At 43.6% G+C, this 23,194-nt stretch overlaps 1 protein-coding gene across 4 annotated transcripts in view; it reads left to right on the plus strand.

Annotated features, from left to right (window-relative positions):
• The first annotated feature begins 366 nt into the window (after positions 1-366).
• The window catches only part of GP6 (glycoprotein VI platelet), a 46,807-nt gene continuing 23,979 nt past the window's right edge, over positions 367-23,194 (plus strand). For 3 of the 4 annotated variants that reach the window (XM_032612851.1, XM_032612849.1, XM_032612850.1), the window contains exons 1-9: positions 367-405; positions 5,861-5,999; positions 6,094-6,136; positions 6,226-6,263; positions 6,470-6,522; positions 12,400-12,488; positions 16,206-16,241; positions 16,357-16,614; positions 20,050-20,334. In XM_032612851.1, coding sequence (XP_032468742.1) covers positions 6,127-6,136; positions 6,226-6,263; positions 6,470-6,522; positions 12,400-12,488; positions 16,206-16,241; positions 16,357-16,614; positions 20,050-20,334 — 769 coding nt within the window. In that variant the 5' untranslated portion in view covers positions 367-405; positions 5,861-5,999; positions 6,094-6,126. The remainder of the gene's footprint in view (positions 406-5,860; positions 6,000-6,093; positions 6,137-6,225; positions 6,264-6,469; positions 6,523-12,399; positions 12,489-16,205; positions 16,242-16,356; positions 16,615-20,049; positions 20,335-23,194) is intronic. The other variant, XM_032612853.1, reaches the window with a different exon arrangement.

Raw genomic sequence — 23,194 nt, forward strand, 5'->3', positions numbered from 1 at the left:
TGTTCCATCCACGGGCGTGTCCTGCTGCGAAGATTTGCTGCCCAGTTGGCTGTGCTGCATGGTGTGGAGCTGTGGACTTAGGCACTGCCATGTCCCTGGGGGTCATTTTTCTTCTTGGACTTGGTGAGTGGGGCCAGGGAAGTTGTGTGGGAGGCTGGTGAGGGAAGAGGATGTAGATAAGAGGTTTATAACCTGGGTTCCTCTTGTGGGACTCTTCCTTTATGAGGTCCTGGGGTCAGTGACTTATAGAGAGATCACCCATAGGGCCACTTTTCTTCAGTTTGGTCTAGATGTGATGCCCTGAGCTCAGATGTTTGGGAATCATGTATTATCAGGAGACATCTCTTACCAAGTCTTTCTCTGTTTTAGTGTCTTGCTGGGATCAAAGGATTCGGGCACAAACGGGTGAGTGTTTTCTCCCTTTTCTGCCTAGAGAACTCTGAATTGGGCCGAGTGGACTGAGGGATGAGCTTGAGTAGCCTTGAAAGAATCCCAGCCTTTAACCTGCACCATCTCTTCATCCACTCGTCGTGTTATTTATTTTTAATGTTTTAATTCTTCACCATTATGCCAATCTTTGGTGGAAAACCTCTCCCCTTCTCTGGAAAGCTTCCTGATCCCCTGCTCTTCCCCATCAGCCCAGATGAGTCAAGAAGGGAATGCCCAGGTTTTCAAATAATGCAGAAAGGGAACACAGTTGAGGTCGACATTCACAACGCAGACACAGAGAACTGGGGACATTTGTACGGGCACCAGACCCCCCTGTGGGTATGGGACCATCACCCATTGGGTGTGTTGTGTGTCCTTTCTATTTGCTATCACCTCAACTGCTTCCATCGCCCTCATCTATGGAAGGTTTGTTTACAGGAAGGTACTCTTGCTTGGGAGGCAGACTTGCAGCAAAATGAAGACCTCGGGCTTCCCTGGTGGCGCAGTGGTTGAGAGTCCGCCTGCCGATGCAGGGGACACGGGTTCATGCCCCGGTCCGGGAAGATTCCACGTGCCGCGGAGCGGCTGGGCCTGTGAGCCATGGCCGCTGAGCCTGCGCTCCGCAACGGGACGGGCCACAACAGTGAGAGGCCCGCGTACCACAAAAAAAAAAAAAAAAAAAAAAAAAAAAGTTATTTAAAATGAAGACCTCAACATTTACTGGTTCTGGGACATTTTGCAAGCAGTTTCCTGCATTTGGGTCCCAAGTTCCTTCTTTCTAAAATGAAATAACGGGAGTTCCCTGGGGGTCCAGTGGTTAGGACTTGGCGATTTCACTGCCATGGCCCAGGTTCAATCCCTGGTTGGGGAACTAAGATCCCACAAGCCACGGGGCGTGGCCAAAAAAAAAAAAAAAAAAAAAGAATGGCGTTGCATCAGTTAAGATACAATGCACGTCAAGCTCAGACAACAACATTTTGCTCAGATTAGGGGTCATTGCGTAATGTTAACAATTGCTAGATAACATTTATTGAGGTTTTCCCATTGCCAAGGGCTAGTCTTAGCTTTTGTATATATGATCTCATTTTAATCTTATTAACTCCACCAAGAGGTAAGTTGATTTTTTCACGTTCCAGATATATTGAGCCCTGGATGTGACCTTGACATTGTACTATGTGTTTGGCATAGGTTTCTAATAAATTAATTCAAGTATAATTGAAGTACCATATTATATTAATGATTTGACAGTTATATACATTATGAAGTGATCACCACAATCAGTCTAGTAACCGTCTGTTCCCAAATAAAGTTATTGGCACATTATTATTGACCACATCCCCTGTGCTGTATATTTCACCCTTGTCATTTATTTATTAGATAACTTAAGGTTTGTACTTCTTAAACCCCTTCACTTATTTTGGAAGCTACCCGTTTATTTCTCTCTGGTTCTGTGACTCTGTTTTCATTTTGTTTGTTTTGTTCTTTAGATTCCACATATAAGTGAGAGCGTATAGTATTTGTCTTTTCTCTGACTTATTTCACTTAGCAGAATACCCTCTAGATCCACCCATGTTGTCACAAATGGCAAGATTTTTTTTTTTTTCGGTATGCGGGCCTCTCTCTGTTGTGGCCTCACTCCTCTTGCGGAGCACAGGCTCTGGACGCGCAGGCTCAGCGGCCATGGCTCACGGGCCCGGCCGCTCTGCGGCACGTGGGATCCTCCCAGACCGGGGCACGAACCCATGTCCCCTGCATCGGCAGGCGGACTCTCAACCACTGCGCCACCAGGGAAGCCCAGCAAGATTTTTTTTAATGACTAATATGCCATTGTATATACCTATATATCACATCTTCTTTATCTATTCATTTACTGATGGACAATTAGGATTGATTCTATGTCTTGGCTATTGTAAATAGTACTGCTATGAACATCAGGGTGCATGTATCTTTTAGAATTTGTGTTTTCATTTTTTTTCGAATGTATACCCAGTAGTGGTAGTTCTATTTTTAGTTTTCTGAGAAGTCTCCATACTGTTTTCCATAGTGGCTGCTCCAGTTTACGTTCCCACCAACAGTGTATGAGGGTTCCCTTTTCTCCACATTCTTGCCAACACTTGTTATTTGTGGTCTTCTTGATGATAGCCATACCGACTGGTGTGAGAGAATGTCTCGTTGTGTGTGTTTTATTTTTTAATTAATTAATTTATTTTTGGCTGCATTGGGTCTTCATTGCTGTGTGTGGGCTTTCTCTACTTGCGGCAAGCAAGGGCTTCTCTTTGTTGCTGTGCGCGGGCTTCTCATTGCAGTGGCTTCTCTTGTTGCGGAGCACAGGCTCTAGGCACGCGGGCTTCAGTAGCTGTGGCTCACGGGTTCTAGAGCGCAGGCTCAGTAGTTGTGGTGCACAGGCTTAGTTGCTCCGTGGCTTGTAGGATCTTCCCGGACCAGGGCTCGAACCAGTGTCCCCTGCATTAGCAGGCGGATTCTTAACCACTGCGCCACCAGGGAAGTCCCTCGTTGTGGTTTTAATTTGCATTTCTCTGATGATTAATGATATTGAGGATCTTTTCATGTGCCTGTTGGCCATCTGTGTGTCTTCTTTGGAAAAATGTCTATTCAGTTCTTCTGCTCATTTTAAATCAGGTTGTTTGGGGTTTTTTGCTGGTGCTTTGTATAAGCTGTTTACATATTTTGGGTACTAACTCCTTGTTGGTCGTATCGTTTGTATATATTTTCTCCTATTCAGTAGGCTGTGTTTTCATTTTTTAAAAATCTTTATTTATTTATTTATTTTTGGCTGCATCGGGTCTTAGTTGCGGCACGTGGGATCTCTTGTTGTGGCCCACAGGCTCTTCGATGTGGCATGCAGGCTTCTCTCTAGTTGTGATGCGTAGGCTTCAGAACACGTGGACTGTGTAGTTGTGGTGCACGGGCTCCAGAGCGCATGGGCTCCGTAGTTGTGGCATGCGGGCTCTCTAGTTGTGGTGCACGGACTCGGTAGTTGCGGTATGAGGGCTTAGTTCCCCCGCGGCATGCGGGATCTTAATTCCCCGACCAGGGGTCGAACCCAAGTCCCCTGCATTGGAAGGCAGATTCTTAACCACTGGACCACCGGGGAAATCCCTGTCTTTTCATTTTGTCATTGTTTTCTTTTGCGGTGTGAAAGCTTTTATGTTTAATTAAGTCCCATTTGTTTATTTTTGCTTTTTTTCCCTTTGCTTTAGGGAGACAGATTAAAAAAATATTGCTACAATTTATGTCAAAGAGTGTTCTGCCTATATTTTATTCTAGGAATTTTATGGTTTCCAAGCTTACATGTAGGTCTTTAATCCATTTTGAGTTTATTTTTGTATATGGTGTTAGAGAATGTTGTAACTTCCTTCTTTTACATGTAGCTGCCTGGTTTTCCCAGCATCACTTATTGAAAAGACTGTCTTTTCTTCATTGTATATTCTTGCCTTCTTTGTTGCAGATTAAGTGGGTTTATTTCTGGGCTTTCTGTCCTGTTCCATTGATCTATATGTCTGTTTTTATGCCAATAACATACTGTTTTGATTATTGTAGCTTTGTAGTATAGACTGAAGTGGGGAGTGTGATAAATCCAGCTCTATTCTTCTTTCTCAAGATTGTTTTGACTATTTGAGGTCTTTTGTGTTTTCATAAGAATTTTAAAATTATTTGTTCTAGTTCTGTGAATAATGCCATTGGCATTTTAATAGGGATTGCATTGAATCTGTGGATTGCCTCAGGTAGTATGGCTATTTTAACAGTGTTAATTTTTCCAATCCATAGACATGATGTATCTTTCTCTCTGTGTCATCTTCAGTTTCTTTCATCAGTGTTTTATAGTTTTCTGAGTACAGGTCTTTTATCTCCTCAGGTAGGTTTATTCCTAGGTATTTTATTCTTCTTGATGTAATGGTAAATGGGATTGTTTACTTAATTTCTCTTTCTGATGTTTTGTTGTTAGTATATAGAAATGCAGCAGATTTCTGTATATTAATTTTATATCCTACAACTTTACCGAATTCATTGATGAGCTCTAGTATTAGTTTGGTGGTGTCTAGGATATTCTTTTATATATAGTGTCATGTCAACCGCAAACAGGGAGCTTCACTTCTCCTTTACAATTCAGATGACTTTTGCTTATTTTTCTTGTCTGATTGCTGTGTCTAGGACTTCCAATACTATGTGAATAAAAGTGGTGAGAATGGACATCCGGGTCTTTATTTCTGATTTCAGAGGAAATGCTTTTGGCTTTTCACTGTTGAGTATGATGTTGGCTGTAAGTTTGTCTTATATGGTCTTTATGTTGAAGTATATATGTTCCCTTTATGCCCACTTTGCTGAGAGTTTTTATCATGCCAAGCAATGATATTTGTTCTTAAGTTGACAGGGAAGACTAACATTGGATTAAAATGAGTAGATTAAAGATGATCTGCTTCAGCTGTCCAGTATCTGCTGATGGCTATCAAACTTATCACTCACTCCAGTCGAAAATGCTCCTGTGAATTTCTTATCCAATGGAATCTTTGACATCTGCTCAGACACCTAATGAGAATCTCGGCAGAACTCCCAACACATCTCAGAACCTCCTCCTTGTATTGGTCTTCCCATCTCAATAGATGCCATCCATCCTCTCCAATGATCAATTCATTGAGAATGATATATGATGCCCCTCTTTTGCTCTCAGTGCCCATCTGCTCCATCTCTAAATCTCAAAGCTCATCATTTCTATCCTCAAAAACTCCTCAAATCCATTCCCGTTTTTCTTTCATCACCACCGCATTGTCATTACATGATCATTTGTCATGTAGCTGCCTGTAGCATGTTCCCTAATTGTCCCTCCACTTTCCACCTGGCCCCTTAAATCTATTTATCACACCAGAAATGTAGTAATTTAAAAAATTACAAGCTCACTGCTTGTTAATCCCTTTGTGGGTCATTATTACATTTAGACTTAAATCCAGACTCTTCTCCTCAGCTTCCAGTGTTTTGGACCTTTGCTGATATCTCCTGACCTTTCTATCTTTACCAAGAGCCATTTTTCACATTATGTACCATTTGTCCTTTCTGTGTGTGGGTCATGCAAAACTCCTTCTCACCTCTGAGTTTGCATATGTTGTTCCCTCTTCCTGGAAGGCAGTTCTTCTTGCACTTCGGAGATCTATGTGTTTCTTATCCTTCGGGGATCATCTCCCAAAGAAATCTCTCTTATAATGCAGGGTAGATAGTTTTATCATATAATAAGAGTAACAACTTCTGTGTATTGGTTCACATGTCTAGACTCTGTTATTGGGTAGGTTCACTACAGTTTCCAAAACATCCAATAACTTGCCTCATATATGGAAGACACACAATAAATATTTATTGAATGGATGAATTAATCCAAGAGGAGATCAATAACAGATCTTCACTGTTTACTAATTCCTAGATCTACCTGAAGTCTACCTAAATCCTCCTGGAGATGAATACCTTCCCACTGTGACTGTGACCTCAGTCATCAGCATTCTACCTTTCCTCTTCCTCCTTATCTTTCTCCTCTGCCGGTGCTGGTGTCGAGCCAAAAAACAGTACGTCCTGGAGGGGGAAGGGTTAACCCGGGAGGAGTGTGGGGAGGGGCTTTGTGGGTCCCCTACCAGGACTCTGATCACTGACTCTCTGTAGGAGCCACTGAGGATGACACCAAGGGCCAAGTGAATGATAACAGGTAGGAACATTTGGACTCTCTCAGTAGATAATGCTGTGTCTGTCTCATTTCTCAGACCTACCTGAATGCGTCTATTTCCTTTCCCTTAGCTCCAGCCCAGACATGGACTTCCAGGAAGAAAATCAATGTAAGAGGAGTGAGAAGTAGGGGTAGCCAGGGTGGGGAAGATAGAAGGCATCCTAGAAGAAGCCGAGAAGGTTGGGGGCAAACCTCACTGGGTGTGATGTCACTGCCCTTCCCCGATTTCAGTCATCCATCTCTGAAATATAGATGGCAAGACTGGATAATCTGAAGGCTCTTCCTGGAAGCCTCTCCTCTCCTCTTTTCTTGCAGATGATGTCTCAGTGGATATCCCGCCTGAGGAGGACAGACAAATGGACATGCATGTGAGTCTTTTCTCCTTCCCCTGCCCCCTCCCCCAGGTGTTCTCCCCTCACTTTGTATCTTCACGCGGGCAGGTCCACACAGAGGAAGACCCACCGGAGTCTTCTGCTCAGCTACACCAGGACCCCCTTACAGGGAGCGGGGATTCACTCCCGTCCTGTACCACTGAGGATTCCATAAAATAGCCCTGTGTGTATGCCACCTTCACCTTGTCCAGAGAGCAGAGCCAGAGCTGGCTGTGTGGACTCCAGGGTTCAAGTGCCCCTTAAGGAAAATGGGGCTTCGTGAGTTGTCGTACTCGTGTACCCACGCCACTCATCATCCTGGAGCCCCCGCAAAGGCTCAAGAATAGAGAAGCCTTGTCAACCATAAAGAAATTCTGGGACGCATCACATATCTCTCAACGGATTCCTGGTTCCTTGTGTATTTACCCGCTCATTTGCTTATTTAACAAATGTTCACAGAAGCTGACGATATACATATTAGTAAGATACAGCTTCTGGTCTTTTTTTTTTTTCCTTCTATTTTGCATATTGGTTTTTATTTCAAATCAATGTCAAAGAGAACAATTGCAAAAATAGGACAAAAACTCCAGTTTACCCTTCACTTGGCATAGCTTCTGGTCTTAAGGAACTCATGGTCTACTGAGAGAGGCAAATCACATGATCTGGCCCTTAGAAAGCAAAGAGGGAGCAGGCATTAAGGATGAGTTGGGTCACTGAGCAGGAACAATTGTCCAAGCATGTTTAAGGAGAACTCACTGGTACCAAAATACAAGGAGAAGCCAAGAAGTAAGAGTCGGGCTTCCCTGGTGGCGCAGTGGTTAAGAATCCGCCTGCCAATGCAGGGGACTTGGGTTCGAGCCCTGGTCAGGGAAGAGCCCACATACCACAGAGCATCTAAACCCGTGCACTACAACTACTGAGCCTGCACTCTAGAGCCTGTGAGCCACAACTACTGAGCCCACGTGCCGTAACTGCTGAAGCCCACGCGCCTAGAGCCTGTGCTCCACAACAAGAGAAGCCAATGCAATGAGAAGTCCACGCACTGCAAGGAAGGGTAGCCCCCCTACTCGCCACAACTAGAGAAAGCTTGTGTGCAGAAACAAAGACCCAACGCAGCCAAAAATAAATAAATAAATAAAATAAATTTATAACACGAAGTAAGAGTCAAATCGGGCAAGGAGGAGGGCCTTTTCTGGCGGTCCAGTGGTTAAGATTTGGCACTTCCACTGCAGGGGGCACGGGTTGGATCCTTGTCGGGGAACTAAGATCCTGCATGCCACATGACAAAAAAATTGGGCGAGGAGGCAGTTCCTAATGGCGTTTCAGTCTAACGTTCTAGGAGTTTCTGAGAGCTGAAGCCTTCAGAGCAGCAAAAAATGAACAAGGAAATGTTCTTTGTAAAGGAACCAAATTGCAATAATTCAACTACAGACTTGGGGAAGGGAATGATGTAGAGGGTGTTTAGGCCGGGGATTTATGGTTTTTCCCTAGTTTTGGTGAACTTCCCCCTTTAGTTATGCAATTAAAATAAATAGAACACAAACTTAAAAACTTTTGCACAGCAAAGGAAAACGTAAACAAGACAAAAAAGACAACCCTCAGAATGGGAGAAAATATTTGCAAGTGAAGCAACTGACAAAGGATTAATCTCCAAAATTTACAAGCAGCTCGTGCAGCTCAATATCAAAAATACAAACAATCCCATCCAAAAATGGGCAGAAGACCTAAATAGACATTTCTCCAAAGAAGATACACAGATTGCCAAAAAACACATGAAAGAATGTTCAACATCATTAATCATTATAGAAATGCAAATCAAAACTACAATGAGATATCATCTCACACTGGTCAGAATGGCCATCATCAAAAAACCTACAAACAGGGCTTCCCTGGTGGCGCAGTGCTTGGGAGTCCGCCTGCCGATGCAGGGGACACGGGTTCGTGCCCCGGTCCGGGAGGATCCCACATGCCGCGGGGCGGCTGGGCCCGTGAGCCATGGCCGCTGGGCCTGCGCATCCGGAGCCTGTGCTCCGCGACGGGAGAGTCCACAGCGGTGAGAGGCCCGCGTACCGCAAAAAAAAAAAAAAAAAAAAAAAAATAGTAAAAATAATAATTCAATAAGTTTTGATGAGAGGAAGTAGAGAAGAAAGTTAATGGTAGGGTCAGTGAAATACAGCCACGTGGTTTGGAGTGGAGAGTAGAAGAAATAGAGGGGAATTGAGAATGTGTGTTGATTGATGGAAATAGACCCAGGGAGAAAAATAATGTGGACGATGTTGGGGAGTGACATTTGGTGGGAGAGCATAGTAGTAAGAGCTCAGAGTCTAGAAGAGATGGGTTAATTAGGATTCACATTCTCTTCTGCACCCACTAGCTGAATGATCGTGTACACGTTTAAAAATTATTCTCTTCAATATCCTGTAATAGTCCATAACGGAAAAGAACATGAAAAAGAATATATATACGAGGCACTTCCCTGGTGCCACAGTGGTTTAGAATCCACCTGCCAGGGCAGGGGACATAGGTTCGATCCCTGGTCCAGGAAGGTCCCACATGCCGCAGGGCAACTAAGCCTGTGCGCCACAACTACCGAGCCTGCGCTCCAGAGCCTGAGAGCCACAACTACTGAAGCCCGTGCGCCTAGAGCCTGTGCTCTGCAACAAAAACCACCGCAGTGAGAAACACACGCGCTGCAACTAGAGAAAGCCCGCGTGCAGCAACGAAGACCCAACACAGCCAAAAATAAATAAATAAAATAAATTAATATATAAAAAAAGAATGTATATATGTATAACTGAGTCATTTTGCTGTACACCAGAAACTAACACATCTTCAATCAACTATACTTCCATTAAAAATTAATAAAAAGATAAAAAATATAAGACAAGGGACACCAAAGATTGCCAGCAAGTCACTGGAAGCTAGGAGAGAGGCATGCACCAAGTCCCCCCCACTCTGCCCCGACCTCTACCCCGCAGTTCTCAGAAGGAAATCTGCCAGTGTCTTGATCTCAGACTTCTGCATTCCAGAACCATGGCACAATAAATTTCTATTGTTTAAGCAACTCAGTTTGTGATACTTCGTTATGGCAGCCCTAGGAGGCTAATATACCATCGGACTGGCAAAGATTAGAAGGCTGGGTAATCCCACACTTTTAAAAACTTTTTATCTTATATTGGAATACAGTTGATTAACAACGTTGTGTTAGTTTCAGGCGTACAGCAAAGTGATTCAGTTATACATAGACACGCATCTACTCTTTTTCAAATTCTTTTCCTATTTAGGTTGTTACAGAGTACGGAGCAGAGTTCCCTGTGCGGTACACAGGTCCTTGTCGGTTATCCATTTTAAATGTAGCAGTGTGTACCTGTCAGTCCCAAACCGGGTAGCCCCACATGTTGGGGGTATTGGGGAGGTATGGGGATCCTCTTGCACTGTTGCGGGGGAAGAACCTGGTGCGGCGAATGCAGAGTTCAGTTTGGCAGTAAGTAAATGAAAGATACACTTAAGAGCTGGTTTGCCGTTGGGTGCATGTTTCAAGGACATTTCACATATGTCCACAGAGGCACATGTAGAATGATATTTCGCTCAGAATTGTTTATCTTGGAGATATTTGGATATGATGTGGCTGTCTGTTACTGGGACAGTGGAGGGATAAATGTGTTGGAAGCAAATCAATATTCTACAGATCTGTGAAATCTCTGTGGGCAATGGAAAGACGAATGACTTCCACGGCATTGCACAATTTACAGTATACATTTTGCACGGTACGAAATCACGTTTTGCAGAAATGAACTAATTCACATGAGATATTGTAGAGTTGTTCCTTGGAGATGGAGAAAAGAAATGAGAACTAAAGGGCAGACGTAAAGTAAACAAGGGAGAGACTTTGCCTAGATCCATGTGAACATGTGTTAAACCAAAGGAAAATGATTTATTTGGCTCCCAGAACCCAAGCTTCACCTAGAAAAGCACATTTTCTTCTAAGCTCAAGTTTTCTCACCAGAATGGGACTAAAGCGGAACCTGTTTCTCAGCCTTGCGTGAGGATCAAATGAGGGAATGCTTGAGAAGTGAGGAGTATTATAAAGGGATATTTGTGCATCCAAATTTATCTTGCCCTCTAAGTCCCTGAATGATGTAACCCAACGGTTCTCAACTGGGGGTGATTCTGCACCCCCCCAGGGGACATCCGACAAGGTCTGGAGACGTTTTTGGTTGTCACAACTGGAGGGGGCATAGCGCTAGTGACATCTAGTGGATGGAGACCAGGGATGCTGCTAGCCCTATTAATACACAGGACAGACCTCGCCTACTCCAGCAGAGTCACGGGGTCCAAATGAACTCATTTACAAAACAGAAATAGACTCACAGAGAAAACAAACTCATGGTTACCAAAGGGGGTAGGGGGTGGTGGTGGGGAGATAAGAGTTTGGGATTAATAGATACACACTACTTATATCTAAAATAGGTAAACAACAAGGAGCTACTGTAGAGCACAGGGAACTATACTCAATATCTTGTAATAATCTATAAGGGAAAAAAGAATATACATACCTACATATATATACATACATACATGTACGTATACATGTAAGAATACACATGTATATGTATGTATGTATAACAATTGCTGTGTGTACAGGTGAAACTATACAACATTGTAAATTAACTATCCTTCAACTAAGAGAAATAAAAGATAATTAAAAGGAAAAGAATCACCTGCGAAAGTTGGGCCATCCTGATCTGACCCTTATAATCGCTTCAGTCTTCGTTTTCTGCTCACTTAAGTCCAGCTACACCCGTCATCTTCTGGTTACATGAAAATGCCAAGCTCTTTATTTCATCAAGACTTCAGGGCAGGCTGAACGTGCTGCCTCTCCTCTATGAATATTTCTTACCATCAGGCGTGCCCTCAAACATCACCGCTCCAAAGAGAAGTTCCCTGAAACCATGCTATCACCGAGATCCGTCAGATACTATCCCGGGTCAGCACCTTGCTCAAAACACTTCTCAAAGTTTCCATGCATTTTACGCCGGTAGAGGTCTAAAATGGTGCCTTAACTTCCCATTCTCTCTTCCCGCAGCCCCTGATAACGTCCAGAGCCCTTTCTGTCTCTATGAATTTGCCTATTCCGGATATTTCACATAAATGGGATCATACAATGTGTGGTCTTTTGGGTCTGGATTACTTCACTTAGCCTAATAAAGGTTCATCCAGGTCGTAGCCTGTGTCAGAATTTCGTTCCTTTTAAAGGCTGAACGATATTCCACTGTGGTGTGTATACACCACAGTTTATTGGTCCTCCCATCAATGGACATTTGAGTTGTTTCCATGTTTTGGCGATTGGGAATAATGCTGCTGTGAACACAGGTATACAAATACCTGTTCAAGTTCCTGCTGTCAGTTCTTTTGGGTGTATACCCAGAAGTGGAGTTGCTGAACCATTCACTGCTTGACGTTTGGAGGAGATGTTTTCCACAGCGGAGGCACCATTTTATACACCTACCAACAAAGCATGAGGACTCCAACTTCTCCATTTCCTCACCAACATTTGTTAATATCTGTCTTTTTGATAGAGCCATCCTCGCGGGTGTGAGGTGATATCTCATTGTGGTTTTGACTTGCATGTCCCTAACGAATGCCAGGGAGCCTCTGGGAGTATCAGAACGCAGACGATGCCTCGCTAGGCAGACCTGCTGGGACACTGGGCTGGTGACGGGAGATAAGCCAGGCTCCTTGGAGCTTGTGTGCAAGTCATTCTACTGAGGGGACGCCTCCAGCTTGATGAGTCTCAATTAGGAAAAGCCAGGCCAATGGGGGAAGGGAGGAGAGCATTCTTCATTCCCATCACATCCTGTATCTCTGCTCCAGCCCGCACCCAGGGCTTCCCTCCTGGGCTATACAGCTCAGGACAGGCCGAGGAACCATGTCCCCAACCATGGCTGCCGCCTTCTGTCTTGGTGAGTCAAGCTGCAATATGCTGAGGGATAGGCAGTGGGCTATGAGACAAAGAATTTTTTAAAAATTATATCAGTACAAGAGGCAAGAGGAAACTTTCAGGGCAGGAGGTGACCAAGGGTCACCGCATTTATTTGTTGGGTGGGAAAACTGGGAGATGGTGTTTGTCTGAATTACTCTAGTTTATTCATGGCTGAGTTAAAAAATAAATACAGGTTTCCCAGTGTTGACTGCAACGTTCCCACTACTCCATGCTGTTTTAATTTTAATTAATTAAAATATAGTTGATTCACAATGTGGTGTTAGTTTCAGGTGTACAGCACAGTGACTCAGATATATACATATATATGTTCTTATTCAGATTCTTATAGGTTATTACAAAATACTGAGTATAGTTCCCTGTGCTATAGAGTAGGTCCTTGTTGTGTGTGTGTTCTTTTTTATTAAACTGTTATTAGATTCTTTATAAAAGTTTATGCTTCTTTTTACAAGTTGTATGAGAACATATAAGAAAACAATAAATTCTGTTCTAAGCCCCCCTTAACTCACCAACAGTAGCCAATACTTGTTTATCCTTCTACATTTATCTTAATTTTTTAGTACAAATGTGTACACATACGTACATAGAGGTTTTTCTTATAAAAATAAGAACATATGGTACACATTCTGCAGCTTATTTTTTTTTTGTGGTACGTGGGCCTCTCACTGTTGTGGCCTCTCCCGTTGCGGAGCACAGGCTCTGGACGCGCAGGCTCAGCGGCCATGGCTCACGGGCCTAGCTGTTCCACGGCATGTGGGATCTTCCCGGACCGGGGCATGAACCCATGTCCCCTGCATTGGCAGGCGGACTCTCACCAACTGCGCCACCAGGGAAGCCCTGCAGCTTACTTTTTGACACATAGCAGTAGACATGTATAATTTTTAATTTATTCTTTTAAATAGCTGAATATTATTCCACAGTATTTAAACATTTCCTTGGCTCTTCGCTTTTTTGTTGTTGTTTATTTTTTTAATTAATTATTTTTTGCGGTACGCGGGCCTCTCACCGTCGCGGCCTCTCCTGTTGTGGAGCACAGGCTCCGGACGCAGAGGCTCGGCGGCCATGGCTCACGGGCCCAGCCGCTCCCCGGCATGTGGGATCTTCCTGGACCGGGGCACGAACCCGCGTCCCCTGCATCGGCAGGCGGACTCTCAACCACTGCGCCACCAGGGAAGCCCTGTTGTTAATTTTTATTGGAGTATAGTTGATTTACAATGTTGTGTTAGTTTCAGGCGTACAGGAAAGTGAATCAGCTATACATATAAATATATCCACCTTTTTAAAGATTCTTTCCACATACAGGCCATTATGGAGTATTGAGGAGAGTCCCCTGTGCTATACAATTGGTCCTTGTTATGTTTTAATTTTGTTTAATGTGGATTTGGTATCAGGGCTAGATTACAGATTTAGCTTGTCAGTATCCCTCATGGTACTGGTGCAAACAATTCTGCCATTTGTGACAACATGGACGGACCTTGAGGGTACTATGCTGAGTGATATAATCCAGATAGAGAAAAACAAATACTGCAGGATCTTACTTATACATGGAATCTCAAAAACCCACAAAAGCGGAGAGTAGGTTGGTAGATACCAAGGGCTGGGGCTGGGGCAGGGGGGTGGGGGAAATGGGGAGGTAGATGTTGGTCAAAGGGTACAAACTTCCAGCTATAAGATGAAGAACTTCTGGAGATCCAAATTATGGAATGATAATCATAGCTAATAATACTGTAGCATATACTTGAAATTTGCTAAGAGAGTACATTTAAATTTCTCACCAAAAAAAAAAAAAGATAATTACGTGAGGTGATGGATGTGTTAATTCGCTTGATTGTGGTAATTATTTCACAAGTCATCATGCTGTAAACCTTAGATATATAAGATTTCTGTTTGTCAATTAACCTCACTAAGGCTCTAGTAAGAGTCCCCCTTAACAGGACTGGGGGTGGGCTCAGATGCGTTTTTACTGCCTTCTCCATATCAAGCTTTATTCTGGGCACGTGTGTGCATTATTTCCTTATTTCTTCAAAAGAACTTTATCGCTAAAAGGACCAGAGGCTCCAAGCGGCTAAGAAGGAAGGAAACAGTTGGTGTTACTGGGGATAAGAGTGTATACTATGAACACAAACTGCCTCTCATTCACTTATTCATTCTTTAAAGACACTCATGTAGCACTTATAGATACATTATTCTGTGTTTTTAAACGGACACTTACTCATTTAATCCCCATAACAGCCTGATGAAGTAGGGCCTACGATTATTCCCATTTTACAGGTGAGAAAACAGAGGTCCGGAAGGATGAAGTAACTTGTTTAAGGTCACACAGCTATGGCTCGAATACAAACTAAGGAATGTTTGCACCAAATCCACATTCTTTACCACGAAAATATGCTGCTAGTGTTTGAATCTACCTGGTCGTGGGCCTCATGGGACCTACTATGCAATACATGCTGTATATTATTTGTTGTTTACCTGAAATTCAGATTTCACTGGGAGTCCCATGTTTTTATTTGCTAAATCTGGCAACCCTAGGGAGACTTAAATTGTTAATGCTACTAACTCAGCAAAACGGTTAAAAAAAAAAGTCTTAGCTTGAGAGAAAAAGGCAGTTTTTCAACCTAGAAAAGAATTAGTTCAGTTAGAAGAGAAAATGGGGGGAAGGCACCTCCAAGGATAAAAGTGGAATTTATAGATGGTGCAGTTTGATAGATGTGTAAAGTTACATGGAAAGGCTATTGAAAATTGTGAAAAGAATTAGATACAGGTTCAAGGAACACTATGTGGATGGAAATAAAACATACAATTATTGATCCTAGGGAAAATAAATAGAAAAATCGTATGTAGGTACATTATAATGCTCAGGTGTGAATAATATTTGCACAGTCATAATAATGACTTAACCCAAAAGCACAAAATAGGGAGAATATTGATTTAACCCAAAAGCATAAAATAGGGAGGAATCCAGTATTAATGCACCCTGAGAGCTCTTGACTTACGATTTAATGCAAGACACCACATCGGGATCTAATATATGGCATGGTGATTATAGCTAATAATACTGTAATATATACTTGAAAGTTGCTAAGAGACTAGATCTTCAGTGTTCTCACCACTAAAAAGAAATAGCAACTATGTGTCCGGCTAGAGGTGTCAGCTAGTACTATGGTGGTAACCATCCTGCAACAGAAAAATGTCTCAAATCAACAGTTACACGTACACCATGTTACATGTCAATTACATCTCTATGAAACTGGAAAAAAGCGAGAGCCCCCTTCTAGCACACAGCTCCCACCACTCCAAAAGGAAACCTCATACCCGTTACAATCACTCCCCAATCCCCGCTCCTCCCGGTACCCGCCACCCCCCTCCCCCATCTACTGTCTCTGGACGGATTGATCCATTCTGGATGTTTCATATAAATGGAATCATACAATCATGGCCTTTTCTGGCTGACTTCTTTCACTTCAATTACATGCATGTGTGTCTTTGAAAAAAAAATTATGACAAAAGAAAGCGAACACCTGAAACTAACACGTTGTTAATCAACTATACCCCCAACATAAAATAAAAATTAAAAAAAAAGAAAGCCAATGCATGCAAGTTTCTCATCCGGTGCCCAGCACGCAGGAAGTGTGGATTCATGCTGAGGTCCTGGTGACTGACCCTTTGCTTCTTTCCTCAGGGCTGTGTCTGGGGCAGGTGATACAGGCTCAGAAAGGTGAGTCCAGATCCCTCTTCTGGGTTCAGCCAGCGAGAGGGCAGAAGCGGGTGGGAGAGCCCAGGAGGAGGCTCTGTCGGAAGCTGACCTCTGCTAGACTCTGCTTCCCTTCCAGGCCTGCTGCCCAAGCCTTCCCTCCAGGCCCGGCCCAGCTCCCTTGTGCCCCTGGGGAAGCCGGTGACCATCAGCTGCCAGGGCCCTCCAGGCGCGGACTTGTACCGCCTGGAGGAACTGATATCCCGGAAGTATTTGGACCAGGCGGAGCTCTCCATCTCGGCCATGGAACAACGCTTCGTCGGACGCTACCGCTGCTCCTATCAGAGCGGGACCAGCTGGTCTCCCCCCAGCAACCAGCTGGAACTGGTTGCTACTGGTAACTGGGCGTGGGGTGCGGCTGGATTTGTAGCCGCAGGGCTGCGTGGTCCTCAGTTCTGGGCTCAGACAGTAGGGGTTATGGTGACCGTAAATCCAAAGTCCCAATCCAGAGTCCCAGAGGGGTTGGGCTTAGGGTGGGGCAAGCGAGGCATTGGCTTTAAGTGCTAAATTTAGGTGCCAAAAAACTCAGTAATCAACATAAGTAATACGTTAATGCAATATCTTAAAAAAAAACAACCCCAAACCCAAATCAATGCAAAAACATCCACGGTGTACACAATACCGCAATTTTAAGTAAAGACAAATCCCAGGAATGACGTTCCAAGCCACATCCAAACCTGACACAAGAGGAAAAATGCGTACCCCTCTAGCCACATTTATGAATTGAAAAAATAAATTTATTTCTTTATTGGCTGCACTGTGCGGCATGCGGGAGCTTAGTTTCCTGACTAGGGAGCCAGCCCATGCCGCCTGCAGTGGAAGCACGGAGTCCTAACCACCGGACCGCCAGGGAAGTCCCACGTGTATGCCTTTTTATTTTTATTTTTTGATGGAATAAAGTCTTCTCAGCATATCCTTTTCTAGTTAATGCATTTTTAAATGATTATTTTCTGAAGTGGCTTCAAAAAATATTGAGTTTGCTTCCATCAAAGCCAGGAGAGTAAAATGAAAATGAATTCTGTTTATTTTTTGTATAAATAAAATATTTAAACTTAAAATACTGTTGCGAGTTTTAGTAATCTACTTTTAAACTTTTCAGTCTTTTTTCAGCTATGTTCATAACGTGGAAAAAAATGAACCGTAAAAAGCCGTAAAAACGTTTTGAGCCTTTTGCCTCCAATTATCGGGCACCTTTCACTGTTGTGAGTACCGTGTGCCAGGCGTGGATTGGGATGCTCTGTGATGGTAATAATAGCAAGTTATATAGCAGAGTAGGTCCATGTTTCAGACTTCAGCGTGGCTCCCCTGGGCACAGGTGGATTCTGTCTTTGTTTAAAATCTTGATATTTTGTTTCCTGTACATGTGTTTGCATTCATTTTTATTTTAAAATTTGCATAAAAATAATATTTATCTTGATTACTGAAGGTTTTTTTTTTATTTCATCCGAAGAGAGTGCCTGGCTTGCCTCACCCTAACTCCTGACTACTTGAGGTACAGTGGTCCACCAGTGTGCCTTGGGGGCTGACTCAAATACTATCTTTTTTTAATTTTATTTTTTATTTTTAAAAGAAGGTAGCTTATTTATTTATTTATTGGCCTCACCACGCAGCATGGGGGACCTTAGCTCCCCCACCAGGGATCAAACGTGCGCCCTTGCACTGGAAGTGCAGAGTCTTAACCACTGCACCGCTAGGGAAGTCCCCCATCAAATACTATCTTCTCATTATTTTCCTCACCACCCTACTTAAAATTCCATCTCGATTTAAAATGGCACTCATCATTATCTGGTATGCCACGCATTTACTTATCTTTTTTTTTCTTAACTTATGTTTATTTATTTATTTTTGGCGGTGTCGGGTCTATCGTTGCTGCTCACGGGCTCTCGAGTTGCCGCGAGCAGGGGCTACTCTTCATTGTGGTGCCTGGGCTTCTCAGTGCGCTGGGTTCTCTTGTTGCGGAGCCCGGGCTCTAGGCGTGCGGGCTTCAGTAGTTGTGGCACATGGGCTCAGTAGCTGTGGCTCGTGGGCTCTAGAGCACAGGCTCGGTAGTTGTGGTGCACAGGCTTAGTTGCTCTGTGGCATGTGGGGTCTTCCCGGACCAGGGCTGGAACCCGTGTCTCCTGCATTGGCAGGCAGATTCTTAACCACTGCGCCACCGGGGAAGCCCTACTTATCTATTAGCTGTTGGCTATTCTTTCTTCCTGATGGGATTTTTTTTTTTTTTTCTGACGGGATTTTTATTTCTAGAGACTAATACATAATAGTTGCTCAGAGGAAAAAATTGTTGAATGAATGAATGAGCCATAATTATCAGGCAACTTTGGCTGTTGTGAGTATGGCTTTCCAGGCGTGGCTTGTGACGCTCCATGATGATAATAATAATATCAAATTACATAGTAGGATAGGTTCGCCTTTAGGAGCAGACAGCCTGGAGCCAACCTCCGTGATTGCAAATTTCAGCTCCCCCACTTATACTATCTTGTGACCTCGGACAAGTGATTCAGCATTGTGGACTTTCGTTTCATGTATAAAGTGGGGATATTTATAGGAATGAATGCATAGGTCTTTGTGAGGGTTCAGTGAATTGATAAATGGCATGGTCTCGGAACAGCACCTGGAATCTGGCACTCTAATACGTTTACAATATAACTATTGTATACTGTAATACAAGCTTACGGTATAATATCAGGTTAAGCTAGTTTGTTACTACCATTATATTTTGGGTGCTTGCTATGCACTCCGTATTCTGTTAAATGCTTAATACATATTGTTTCATCCAATCATTCCCGTTTTATAGTAGAGAACACGGAGGCACAGGTATAGGGGGAGATTCGTCCAGCCCCTAAGCTGCAAAACCAGGATTTGAGCCTGGGTACCGTCATGTCACTCCTGTCATGCTCCCTTAACCACTTTGTGAGCTGGTGGTGGGAAGAGTAGCTTCTCTAGGCTGGATACAGCTGGAAAGTTCCCTAGCCTGTGAAGAGGTGGGGGAACCTTCCCATCCCCACAGCTGAGACACTGGCCACCATCTTTATTTATTTATTTATTTTCAGTTTTAATATTTTTTTAATGGTTTACAATGGTGTGTTAATTTCTGCTGTACAGCAAAGTGATTTGGTTATATATATACTATTTATTAAAATATTCTTTTCCATTATGGTTTATCATAGGATATTGAATATACTTCCCTGTGCTATACAGTAGGACCTTGTTGTTTATTCATTCTGTATATAAAAGCTTACATCTGCTAACCCAACCTCCTACTCCATCCCTCCCCTAGCCCCTTCCCCCTTGGCAACCACCAGTCTGTTCTCTATGTCTGTGAGTCTGTTTTTGTTTCATAGATATGTTCATTTGTGTCATATTTTAGATTCCACATATAAGTGATACCATGTGGTATTTGTCTTTCTCTTTCTGACTTACTTCACTTAGTATGATAATCTCTAGTTACATCCAGGTTGCTGCAAATGGCATTATTTCATCCCTTTTTATGGCTGAGTAGCACTCCATTGTATATATGTACCACATCTTCTTTATCCATTCATCTGCTGATGGACATTTAGGTTGTTTCCATGCTTTGGCTTTTGTGAGTAATGCTGCTATGAACATAGGGGTGCATGTATCTTTTTGAATTAGAGTTTTGTCCGGCTATATGCCCAGGCGTGGGATTGATGGATCATATAGTAATTCTATTTTTAGTTTTCTAAGGAACCTCCATACTGTTTTCCACAGGGGCCACCATCTTTAATACCAGAGTTTTCTTCTCTCCCAGGAGTTTTCACCAAGCCCTCGCTCTCAGCCCAGCCCAGCACGGCAGTGGCCCCAGGAGTGGACGTAACTCTACGGTGTCACAGCCAGTATAGTTTTGACCAATTTGCTCTGTACAAGGAGGGGGACACTGGGCCCTACAAGACACCTGAAAGGTGGTACCAGGCTGATTTTCCCATCACCACGGTGACTGCTGCCCACAGTGGGACCTACCGATGCTACAGCTTTTCCAGCAGATCTCCATACCTGTGGTCGGCCCCCAGCGACCCCCTGGAGCTCGTGGTCACAGGTTAGGGGTGCAGACCAAACCTTTCCCCCCAGCCTTCACAGGCCCTGGTGGAAGCTCCAAGGGGAGGGAGCAATAGGCATGAAGAAAGTGGGAGGGCAGGAGAAGACAGAGGCTTTGGAGGGTGTATGAGTGTCTGAGTGCTGCTGTAACAAATCACCATGAATTCACTGGTTTAAAATATCACAGATTTATTACCTTACAGTTCTGGAGGTCAGAAGTCAAAAAGGGGTCCTGCGGGGATAAAACAAAGGTGTCAGCCAGCCTTCTTTCTGGAGACTCAAGGGGAGGTTTCTGGTGCCTCTTCCAGCTTCTAGAGGTGCCTACGTCTCTTGGCTTCCATGGTCCATTGCTCCATCATCAAAGTCAGCAACATAGCATCTTCTAATCTGTCTCTGACTCTTCCTCCTTCCTGCCTCTCTCTTATGCTTTTAAGGACCCTTGTGATTGGCCCCACCCAGGTAGTCCAGGGTAATCTCCCCAGCCCAAGATTCTTTTCAAAAAATTTTTTATTGAAGTATAGTTGAGTTACAATGTTGTGTTAGTTTCAGGTGTACGGCAAAGTGAATCAGTTAAACATATACATATATGCAGTCTTTTATTTTATTTTTATTCTTTAAAATTTTGTTTCTTCCTTTTTCCTTTTTTTTTTTGGCCGCATTGCGTGGCATGCGGGAGCTTTAGTTCCCCGACCAGGGATCAAACCTGTGCCCCCCTGCAGTGGATGCATGGACCCCTGGACCACCAGGGAATTCCCTACTTTATTTTATTAATTAATTTATTTATTTTTAGGCCGGGCCATGCAGCATGTGGGATCTTAGTTCTCCGAGCAGGGATCGAATCTGCGCCCCCTGCATTGGGAGTGTGGAGTCTTAACCACTGGACCACCAGGGAGGTCCCTTATTTTTATTTAAAAATTTTTTTTTATATTTTATATTGGAGTATAGTTGATTAACAATGTTGTGTTAGTTTCAGGTGTATGACAAAGAGATTCAGGTATACATATACGTATATCCACTCTTTTTAAGATTCTTTTCCCACACATTACAGAGTACTGAGCAGAGCTCCCTGTGCTATACAGTAGGTCCTTATTTGTTGTCTCTTTTGTACATAGTAGGGTGTAGGCATCGATCCCAATCTCCCAATTTGTCCCTCCCCCGCTTTTCCCCCGGTAACCATAAGTTTGTGTTCTATGTCTGTGACTCTATTTCTGTTTTGTAAATAAGTTCATTTGTACCCTTTTTTTAAGATTCCACATATGAGCGATACCTTGTGATGTTTGTCTTTCTCTGTCCTGCTTACTTCGCTCAGTGTGACAATCTCTAGATCCATCCATGTTGCTGCGAATCAGCCCAAGATTCTGAATCATATCTGCAAAGTCCCTTTTGCCATGGAAGGTGCCACAGTCACTGGTTCTGGGGATTAGGATACTGTCATATTTGGGAGGCCATTATTCTGGGTATACACACTAAGAAAAATAAATTTTATTTATTTATCTATTTATTTATTTTTGCGGTACGCGGGCCTCTCACTGTTGTGGCCTCTCCCGTTGCGGAGCACAGGCTCCGGACGCGCAGGCTCAGCGGCCATGGCTCACGGGCCCAGCCGCTCCGCGGCATGTGGGATCTTCCCGGACCGGCACACGAACCCGCGTCCCCTGCATCGGCAGGCGGACTCCTAACCACTGCGCCACCAGGGAAGCCCTAAATTTTATTTTAAAAAAATTTTTGGTCATGCTGTGCAGCTTGTGGGATCTTAGTTCCCCAACCAGGGATTGAACCCATGCCCTCAGCAGTGAAAGCACAGAGTCCTAACCTCTGGACTGCCAGGGAATTCCCAAGAAAAAAATGTTCATTGCAGCTATGTTTACAATAGCCAGGAGATGGAAACAACTTTAGTGTCCATCATCGGATGAATGGATAAAGAAGATGTGGCACATATATACAATGGAATATTACTCAGCCATAAAAAGAAACGAAATTGAGCTATTTGTAATGAGGTGGATGGACCTAGAGTCTGTCATACAGAGTGAAGTAAGTCAGAAAGAGAAAGACAAATACCGTATGCTAACACATATATATGGAATTTAAGGGGAAAAAAATGTCATGAAGAACCTAGGGGTAAGACAGGAATAAAGACACAGACCTACTAGAGAATGGACTTGAGGATATGGGAAGGGGAAGGGTAAGCTGGGACAAAGTGAAAGAGTGGCATGGACATATATACACTATCAAACGTAAAATAGATAGCTAGTGGGAAGCAGCCGCATAGCACAGGGAGATCAGCTCAGTGCTTTGTGACCACCTAGAGGGGATAGGGAGGGTGGGAGGGAGGGAGACGCTAGAGGCAAGAGATATGGGAACATATGTATATGTATAGCTGATTCACTTTGTTATAAAGCAGAAACTAACACACCATTGTAAAGCAATTATACTCCAATAAAGATGTAAAAAAAAGAAATTTTAACACTATGAATAATGCCTTGTGACTTGTCGAGGTAAAAAAAAAAAAAATCCACAAGCAAGCAGCAAGGGTGGTGCGAGGGGAAAGCGGGGCTGTGTTTTATTCCTTACGCAGTTCCCTTTTCTCCCCACATGGGATGCCTGTCTTCCCCAGATGTATCCCATAGTTTCTGTCTCCTCACCTGCTACCCAGGAGGCAAGAGCCCGGTTTGTTCCCAGGGAAGGCAGGTAAGTAAGACGGCAGGTCACAGAGATCCAGAAGAAAGGAAAGCACTGAGGTTCGAGAAGCAGGGAAGGCAGCTGCAGGGAGTGTCATTAATCAGCCCCAGAATGTGCTAGGTGTGCCTTTCAAATGCGATTTAACACCCACGACAGTCCAATGATGGAAGCATCTTTATTTT

This window comes from Phocoena sinus, chromosome 19 (assembly GCF_008692025.1).
Source record: "Phocoena sinus isolate mPhoSin1 chromosome 19, mPhoSin1.pri, whole genome shotgun sequence".
Taxonomy (NCBI): domain Eukaryota; kingdom Metazoa; phylum Chordata; class Mammalia; order Artiodactyla; family Phocoenidae; genus Phocoena; species Phocoena sinus.